The 9,717-nt window shown below is 41.4% G+C and overlaps 1 protein-coding gene across 2 annotated transcripts in view; it reads right to left on the bottom strand.

Moving 5' to 3' along the window:
• Window positions 1–9,717, bottom strand: part of LCMT1 (leucine carboxyl methyltransferase 1) — a 67,215-nt gene that overhangs the window by 32,236 nt on the left and 25,262 nt on the right. For both annotated transcript variants that reach the window (XM_021718784.1, XM_008070494.1), the window contains exons 3-4: window positions 6,683–6,804; window positions 1,569–1,645 (exon numbers count right to left, since the gene is read on the bottom strand). In XM_021718784.1, the coding sequence (XP_021574459.1) occupies window positions 1,569–1,645; window positions 6,683–6,804 (199 nt within the window). The remainder of the gene's footprint in view (window positions 1–1,568; window positions 1,646–6,682; window positions 6,805–9,717) is intronic.

Genomic DNA, 9,717 nt, shown 5'->3' with positions numbered 1-9,717 from the left:
GTCGAGGCTGCGGTGGCCAGGCCCGGCCACTGCACTCCAGTCTGGGTGACAGAGTGAGACTCCAACTCAAAAAAAAAAAATTACTGCAATGTAAGAATTAGGATTTTGGCTGGGCTCAGAGGTTCAGACTGTAATTCCAGTACTTTGGGAGGACGAGGCAAGTGAATTGCCTGAACCTGCAGGTTTAAGACCAGACCAGGCAACTTGGTAAGACCTCGGCTCTACCAAAAAAAAAAAAAGAATTAGGATTTTATTTAAAGGACAAATTTCAAAGGGGGTAGGAGTGTAGTTAAAACTATTAAGAAGCCTTAACCTCAGGCTTGAAGTCAGAGTTTAAATCTCAGCTCCATCCTTTCCTAGCTAGGTGGCCTTGAGCAAATTTAACTTCTTTGAGCCTCAGTGTCCTCATCTGCAAAAAGGGAATAATAATAATAGCACTTAATTCATAAATCTGCCATGAGGACTAAATGAAACAATCCAAATGAAACACCTAACATGATACTAGGCAAAATAAACTCTCAGCAAAGATTAGCTTGAGGATTCAGAATGGTCCCCATAGTATCTCATATATAATAACTAACTTTCATTCATTCATGCATTCATTCATATTCCAAAAGATGATTTACTGCATATCTATTCTGGGTCAGGTAACTTTCTATGCCCTGGAGATGAAGAAAACAAGGCCAGGCATGGTGGCTCATACCTATAATTCTAGCATTTAAGAAGGCAAATGCAGCCAGGCTCGGTGGCTCAGCCTGTAATCCCGCACCTTTGGGAGGCTGAGGTGAGTGGATTGCCTGAGCCCGTGGGTTCGAGACCTGCCTACACCTCATCTCTACAATAAATCAAAAAAGTTAGCCAGGTGTGATAGCATGCACCTGTAGTTCAGCTACTTGGAAGGTTGAGCTGGAAAGATCGCCGGAGCCCAGCAGGTCGAGGCTGTGGTGGCTGGGAGTGTGGCCACTGCACTCCAGTCTGGGTGACAGTGAAACTCCAATTCAAAAAAAAAGAAGGCAAATGCAAGAGGATAGCTTGAGCCTAGGAGTTACAGAGACGCCTACGCAACATAACAAGACTGTATCTACAAAAATCAAAAAAATAAGCTGGGTGTGGTGATGTGTGCCTGTAGTTCCAGCTCTCGGGAGGCTGAGGCAGAAGGATTGCCTGAGCCCAGAAGGTCGAGGCGGAAGGATTGCCTGTGCCCAGAAGGTCAAGGCTGCAGTGACTCATGATCATGCCACTATACTCCCCAAAAAACAAAACAAAACAAAAAACAAGTAAACAAAGTACACATAAAAATTCAGATTAAACTATAATAGGTCATTTTTAAATGTCCAGAAAATTACATTAATGAATAGAAGAATGACAAGGGAAGGTACAGTGCATTTTGAAGATGCACAACACGCTGGACAGGGAGGTTTCCAAAGTAAGAAAGAAAGTGGGGAGGGAGGGTAAAGGAAAAAAGTGTATTAAAAAGAGATCTCTAGCCTTCAAATCTGTCATCTACTGTGAGCTGGGACTGAATTCTACCTGGCTCTTATTCTTCCTCCCATCAAAGCCTCACTTACTTGATGTTGTGCAGTTTTCTCGTGACTATCATTGGAAAGTCCACTTCAAAATATTTACTTGGGAGAAGATCTTCATCCTGGGAAAAAACACAGCAGTCTTTATAATTAATGCTTCATTCATACATTTACTGATCACCTTCTACATATCAAGCACTAGGCATCTAAGAGCAAGGAGATGTTTAAGGATTTTAAATCAGGGCACTGATGCAGTCAGAAATGTATTTTTCAAATTATTATGGTCCTGACATGAAGAATGGATTTGAGGGAAGCAAGAATGGGTGAAAGTTTAGGAGGCCACAGCAGTTGACTAGGTAAGAAGATAAGGGGAAAAGGAATTGAGAGGCACTTTAAAAGTAGGACACACAGTACTTTTCAAAAAGCAGCTGAGACCTATTAGGGAGGGTCAAAAAAATCAACATTATGGGTTTTGAACAGCATTGTTTTAGATGAAATTGAATAAAATAGCAAATATCAGAAAGTGTCACATGTATTAAGTACCACCTTGTGATACATTGTTTTTCTGTTATAGTGCAGTATAAAGGAGTGGTAAAGTACAGGTACCTTAAAGCCAGGACAGGGTTCAAACCCAAACTCCACCACCACTTATTTGCTGTGAAGTCTTGGAAAAAGCACTAAACTCGCTGGGCTAAGGTTTCTGAAAAGTGGAGAAAATGCTAACACCTCATGGGGTTGTGAGGTTTAAAAGGTAATACATGAGGGGCCCTTATAAGAGGGGCTGGCCTTAGTAAATACCATGTGTGTGCCTTTATTACTTACAGACAAAGATACGTGGATATGGGTCCTGGCTTGGAATGCAACATTTATTTTTTCCTGTGGGTGACTGTCAAACAAGTGTGAAAGCAGCACACACACACACACACACACACACACACACACACACACATCCCTGCTTCCCTACTTGGAATGAATGCAACATTTATTTTTTCCTGTGGGTGTCTGTCAAACAAGTGTGAAAGCAGCACATACACACACACACACACACACACACACACACACACACACACACACACACCCCCGCCCTGCTTCCCCTAGCTTAGCTGATGTCTATACTTCCCCATCCAGTCACTCACTGGTCATTCTAGTATTTCCACTCCCTCCCTACCATCTCATCAACCAATCACACAGCCCTGCTGACTCTTCTGGCATTCATCCTGAGCTCTATCCCCTCTTGTCCAGATATACCAATGCCCCTTCCTGGTCTTTTTTAGCTACACAGTGCGGTGTACTGCACCACATATGTGTGCTGCCTCTAGTAGCTCTTCACACTGCCAAGACACAGCAAGAGACAAGGTGCTCTACAGACTGGTTCACCTGCCCAGCCTCTCCCCTAAGTGTTCTGTTACCGTTCAGATCCCAGAAACGCAGAACTACCTATTTTTTTAAAAAAGAAGATTGCTGACATCCAGATGCTGGTGACGGCTTTACTGGTATAGGATGGGATTCAGGAAAAAGCACGATAAGGATGATATCTTAGTTTTAACTTGAGCAACTAGACAGGTAAGAGAACCATGAATGGAGACAGTAACAAGAGATGGTATGGAGGGGTAGAAGAATCCTTGGGGTGGGGGATGGGGGGACAGCAGATGCCGTGAGAACAGCATGATGGGGACAGAAATCACGAGCAACCATATTCTAGTAGGAAAGTGACCTTAAGAGAAAATACCAGGGCTGTCAGATACAGCTGTCCCTCACTCATATGGAGACTAGTCCTCTGTTGGAATCCTAGGGGATCTAGCCTGGGATTTATCTATTAAAACAAGACAGTCTCATGACACATCCAATCAGACTCAGGCTCACAAAGCTAGGGTTCTCACTAAGAGGTGCAGCACCCGCCTGCCTGCCTGCCTGCAGAGCAGTGCTATGTAAAAGTTGTTTCAAAATATTTGGAATAAATATATAGAGACGATATGGAAATAACTTTTGCTAGGATATTCTATAACACCTTTTAAGAACTTTTACTCACAGGATATGGGAAGTTAAGGATCCTCTAGAATTCCAGAAGACATTGAGAGCCATTAAAAGCAAATGAATGAAGGACAGTACAGTGCCCTACAACTCTTATGGGACTTCTTAATTTTTTTTTCCTGGTATTTTAATTCATTATTTCTTTTCTTTTCTTTTAATTTTTATTTTTTAAGGATGTGGAGTATAACTCAGGATTAGGTAGACAAGTAGTCATCATACAGGTAAAGTTTGGGCGTCCCTTGGGTTCCTACTTCACCTAGTTTGAGACCAGGTACCCTTATTGATATTATATGCACCCTCCCAGACTTCTCATTTTTAAAGCGTTTTCTCATGTATTATCTCACTTGATCCTCATAAGAATGCTGAAGAAGAGGCCACTGTGGAAGGAACACTTCCAAAAGGCACACCTAGAGCTCTTAAGAAACAAATATCCTCTTTCTTGGCTTTGAGAAAGGGGTAAAATTGCTGTGGCAAGTGATGCTTCAACTTTTTATTCTGTGATTCTCTATGGTCCTTTTGACACTCCACTCCCAAATAGCTCACAGACCAGGAGTTGGTACTGAAGACACTGAGACAGGGGATAATTGCCAAGGGCAGCCAGGAACAGGAACGCTTTCAGATTCAAAGGGTATCCAACATGGCTGACCACCTCACAGACTGCCAACATTGACCCTGCTTCCCCTATGCAGTTAATTTGTTGTACAGAAACAGAATTCCAGAGATGTGAAGAAACGGAGGTGCCTAAAAAGGTTTCACTCATCCTTTTTTTCTTTTTTGTTACAAGACTTTCCTTTGTCCTGTTCCTGTCTACTGCCTGCAATATAATCTTCGGCTCCTGAGATTATATAGAACAAGCTCACACAGTAGTGTCAGCAGAAAGCCTGTGACTCACAGCCAAACCTCTGCCAGTGCAACCAGGGAACTATCCCAGTTGGAAGGTACACAAGACAGTAAGACTCATGGACAAGGTTTTCCCTATACTTTTAGAGAAACACATATAACTCTAAAACAGAGATTGGCAAACTTTTTCTGTAAAGAGCCAAAAAGTAAATATTTTAGCCTTTGCAGGCCAGATGGTCTCTGTTGTAACTACTCAACTCTGCTGTTATAGTTGTCATATGGCTGCTAAGCCATGATGTGCAAACAAATGAGACTGGCTGTGTTCCAATAAAACTTTATTTACAAAAACAGGTGGTAGACCAGATTTGGTCTATAGGCTAGAGTCTGCAATTCCTGATCTAAAAGAGCAAACAAACACTATATATATATATATATATATATATATTTTAGACCAACATAATTATCAATCAAAACAAAAAAAAAATTTCACAAAGAACTTTCACACACTATGCAATTCTCCTTCCTCACTATTGGCAGACAATCTTTTTAGGAAGGTGTACCTAAGTGTCATTGCACTTTGCTGAGAAATAAAAACTTCAGATTTATTAATTAGCCCATCTACAAGACAGGGGGAAAAAATCCTGTGGTCAAGTCAAAGGGGTTTCAGGCCCAATGGAGGGATTTCTCCAGCGGTCTCTGTAAATACTGACATGGCACATTCTCTTACATCATATTTTGCTCCAGTTCCTTCCACCACACCATGGGGCATGACGTTACAAAGACACAACAGATTTACAGAAAAGGGGAGGTCGCCAAAAGACTCCCCTAAACAACCACAGGGACTGGGTGCAGAGGAAAGAAGAATCTGGAGTGATGAGCTAGATCCAAGGCTTGTTCTCTATTCAATGCCCCTCGATGTAGGATCCTGGAAGACAAAACTGCTTGCGGTCCCACTTCCCCATCTGTGTAAAACTCGCTCACAGAGCTCTCACATTCCTTCATGAGTTTGTATATATAAAATCACTTCATAAATGTTAGTGACCACATCTTGAAAAAAGAATGCAGAGGCAAACAAATACCAAGACCATATTGAAGCCACTGATTTCTCACTTCAGTAAGAGAAAGGTTAGGAGCTCCGATGGTCAAAGACCTTTTTTTTTGGAGTTGGAGTCCCACTCCGTTGCCCAGGTTGGAGAGCAGTGGCACGCTCACTGCCACCCCAGGGTCAACCTGCTGGGTTCTGGTGATCCTTCCACCTCAGTTTTCCAAGTAGCCGGAACTACAGGCGTGCACTACCAGACTCGGCTAATTTTTTTTATTTATTGTAGAGATGAGGGCTCGCCAATTTGCCCAGGCTGATCTCGAACCTGCAAGTTCAGGCAATCCCCTCACCTCAGCCTCCCAAAGAGCTGGGATTACAGGCTGAGCCACTGAGCCCAGCCCAAAGACCTTGTCATCAGGTGAGTTGATTAGGGACAACATAAATATGCAGGTCTTGCCCTACATCTGCAAGAATTCTGGGAAAGTGCACATACCCATTACTGTCACATGACTGGCCTGATAGAAGAACCAAGTAAAATCTGCACAAACCTACAAAAAAGAAAAATACAATCAATGAGAACTTTGTAGGGAAAAGGTTTGATAGTAAGAAACAAAGAACAGCATTTTAGTTCTGATTCTACCACTACCTAGACCCAAGTTTCCTTTCCTGTAAGTGTAATTACATCTGCAGTCATAATTGTAACAGGACAGTTAAGGGATCAAATCAGAAATGACTACAAAAGGGCTTTGCAACATATTATCATATTATTAACATATTATTGTATGATAATATTAATATATCATCATCATATTACTAATATCAAGCCAGGCTTGCAAATTTCCAAATTTCACCCAAGATGTCATTATACTGATAAAATCTTAGTTATCCTCCAAATTACAAATGCATGGCTCTTTGTCCCACAAATTCTACTGGGAGAATTTTTTCCCTAACATATTTTACACATATTAGAGGAAAATACACATAGGGATTTTTATTATACCCACTTTGTAACAATTGGAAACAACTTAAACTATGTATCACTAGGGTCTTGGTGAAAAAAAAATGAAACTGACGGTGGTCATGAGGGGTGTCCAGGCAGGTGGGGGTAGGGGCGGGAGACAGGTTGGCACTATGCAATGTCAGGTGTGCACCTTTCAACTTTTTTTTTTTAATTTTTGAACTAGATGAACATCTTCAAAAATTAAATCTAAACAATTGAGAAGAAAGATGGGGAATTTTAACTAACCTTTAATCTCCAGAAGGTGGTATCCATCCCAGCCCCAAGGTTGAGAATTTGACAATGACATTCTGTCTTCCGTAGAAACGCTTTAATAAGCTGACTGACACCATGAACTCGAGCAAAATATCCTAAGAGAGGGACAGAGAAACAAACTATCACCTAGTGACGACAGAAATTAGCCCTGCAAAGCCCATCCCACCAGAAGAGCAAAACAGAAAACATCTGCCTTTCAGTGTCAGAGGTTTATCTGTAGATTCTACAGGAGAAATAGCAACTTTCAAATTCTGTTCTTTTTTTTTTAAAGGTATTTGAACCAAAGTTAAGTATAACCTACTTTGTGAAGGAATTAACTACCCTTTAAAAAAACAAAATGTCCCATCATTTCATGTGTGAAAGACAAGTGTTTTACATTAAAACATCTGATCCAAATGTCCCTCTTGGAAATGTGCCTTTTATGGCTATAGTGAAGGCTACTCAGGTCTCTAGTAAAACTCAAAATGTGGGATAACACGAAAAATACTATTTCGGGTCAGGAAATCGGGCAGATGAAATGTTAAAGCAAAAGAAGCCATATTTCTTATCCTGTTCCATTATGTCCACCCAGAACAGGTTAGGTTAGAGACTCTATGTAAAACCAAAGGGAAGGGGGCAGGCATAAGCAAACGGTTGCCTAAGAAAATGACTTGTTAAGCTCTAAGGTGGAGGGCTGGGGAAAAGGAGGTGGAAAGTAAAGAAGAAAAGAAGACAACATCTGCATTCTAATGCTCTGCTGCTCAGTGTGTGCATGACAGTTAACAGTATGTAACTATTTTAAGAAAACAATTTGAGCAGCATTTAAAAACTTTTATTGTGAACTATTGGCGAGATCTCATCTCTACAATAAATCAAAAAATTAGCCAGGCATGGTAGCGCACGCCTGTAGTTCAAGCTACTCGGAAGGCTGAGGCAGAAGGATCGCCGGAGCCCAGCAGGTCAAGGCTGCACTCCAGCCTGGGCGACGGAGTGAGACTCCAACTCAAAAAAACCCACTTTTATTGCAAATTGACAAAGAAATTTTATGTCTTTTAATCTACTAATAAATAATTTAGAATTGTAGTTTGTATGTCTTTTTCATTTTATTTTTCTAGTAAATCAAGTTTATTACATTTTATACAGATATCATTCATGATGGATTAGATATCAGAGCACCACACTCAGTTTGGGAGATGCTCTCCTACTGGGCTGCAATCTAGAGGTTTAAATCCAGAGAGAGGAGGTAGAAAGGAAGGCAGGCTGACACGCAGCGGGGTGGGGGTGGAGGGGTGTCCTAGCCTCTGAAATATGCTTGGGGAGCAAGCAAAGTAAAATAGGTCGTCCTTGTTTTCAGGAACCATCCCCTCTGTAACATTTATTTGCATTTCTTGTAGAATCCTCTCACAGGATCCATCTTTAGGGTCAAAATTCCCTGCACACACAAGAATTAAGGTCATGTGATCAATTTCTCAAAGCTGAGAATAAGTCTTGTTTCTGTCTCAAACCCTTTGACATCCTTAGTGACAATGACTTGCAGAACTAAGGATGTTCCTAACACTACAATGTGACAATAAAATCTGTTAACGAATCTTTTTTTTTTGAGTCGGAGTTTCACTCTGCCATCCGGACTGGCGTGCAGTGGCATGATCATGGCTCATTGCAGCCTCAACCTCCTGGGCTCAGGGAATACTCCTGCCTCAGTCTCTGAGCAGCAGAGACTACAGGCAAGGAGCTGGGACTACTGGCGCGTGCCACCATGCCCGGCTAATTTGAATCTTAACTCACTTGCAACCACTGACATTAATTTACATCATTTCAAATTCTGTTCCTGGTTGCCACTGACGTGTTTTTATGTAAATTCTGTTTCTAAATAATATATATTCAGTTTATAATCCAAATAAAAATACAAAGTACGGAATGCTAGTCAAAGTGGTGTCTGAGGCAAATACTATGTCTGCAACTTTCATCTGTATTGTGAAAAAAGGTGACAATTTAGCAAAGACCATTTTACTTGTGCTTAGGACAGAAGTTTGTGGCAACCAACTTCAGGTTTTTTTATTTTCACCCACAATCAGTATTAGGAAAGTGAAAATTTGCCAATGGTGAATGTGTTAAACATCAAATCTTCTGCTGTCAGCACCTCTGAGACCTCCCTTCTCTGAAAATTACCAAGTCTGGCAACTCTTCCCCTACAGCCTACAGTGAGGGATGTCCACAAAGCAGTAGAAAACCCATGCGCTCTCAAGTTGTGCAACTAGGCAGAAAACTTACAATCGCCATCCTCAGGGAACATTTAGAAAGACAGACCAGAGGGTTGAAAACTCAGATATACTGAGCCTAAAACATACAAAAGTCTTTAGAAAGTTTCCTCATAGAAGAACCCAATTAAGTCCACATTAGTCCACACATCTAGATGAGCTATAGGCAAACAAAGCTATTTTTCCCTCTACCAACACAGAGTAAAAATCTGATATAATACTCTAGGAAGCTGGGCTCGGTGGCTCAGCCTGTAATCCCATGCCTTTGGGAGGGTGAGGTGAGTGGATTGCCTGAGCCCTTGGGTTCGAGACCCGCCTGGGCAGCGAGACCTCATCTCTACAATAAATCAAAAAATTAGCCGGGCGTGGTAGCATGCACCTGTAGTTCCAGCTATTCCGAAGGCTGAGGCGGAAGGATCGCCGGAGCCCAGCAGGTGGAGGCTGCGGTGGGCGGGAGCGGCCACTGCACTCCAGTCTGGGTGACAGAGTGAGACTCCAACTCAAAAAAAAAACAAAACTCTAGAAGACTCTAGTCCTCACACCAGTATCATAAGGCACTTTCACAATGTTTATTTTAATCTGTATAACAGTAGGAGTGTTAAAATACAGCTTTATTTATAGCTATTTTAACTGGAAAAAAATTAATTCCTGACATGAACAGTTCACAGTAAAAGAGATACAAATGGGTGGCAAACATATGAAAATAATGATCAACCTCATCTATAAACAAGGAAAATATAAAATAAAATTACAATTAAATATAATGTTTCA

The sequence above is a fragment of the Carlito syrichta genome, unplaced genomic scaffold (assembly GCF_000164805.1).
Source record: "Carlito syrichta isolate Samal-C Ts95f unplaced genomic scaffold, Tarsius_syrichta-2.0.1 Scaffold313449, whole genome shotgun sequence".
NCBI classification, from domain to species: domain Eukaryota; kingdom Metazoa; phylum Chordata; class Mammalia; order Primates; family Tarsiidae; genus Carlito; species Carlito syrichta.
Note: the sequence above shows the minus strand (reverse complement) of the source record. Positions and strands in the feature narration are given on the sequence as shown.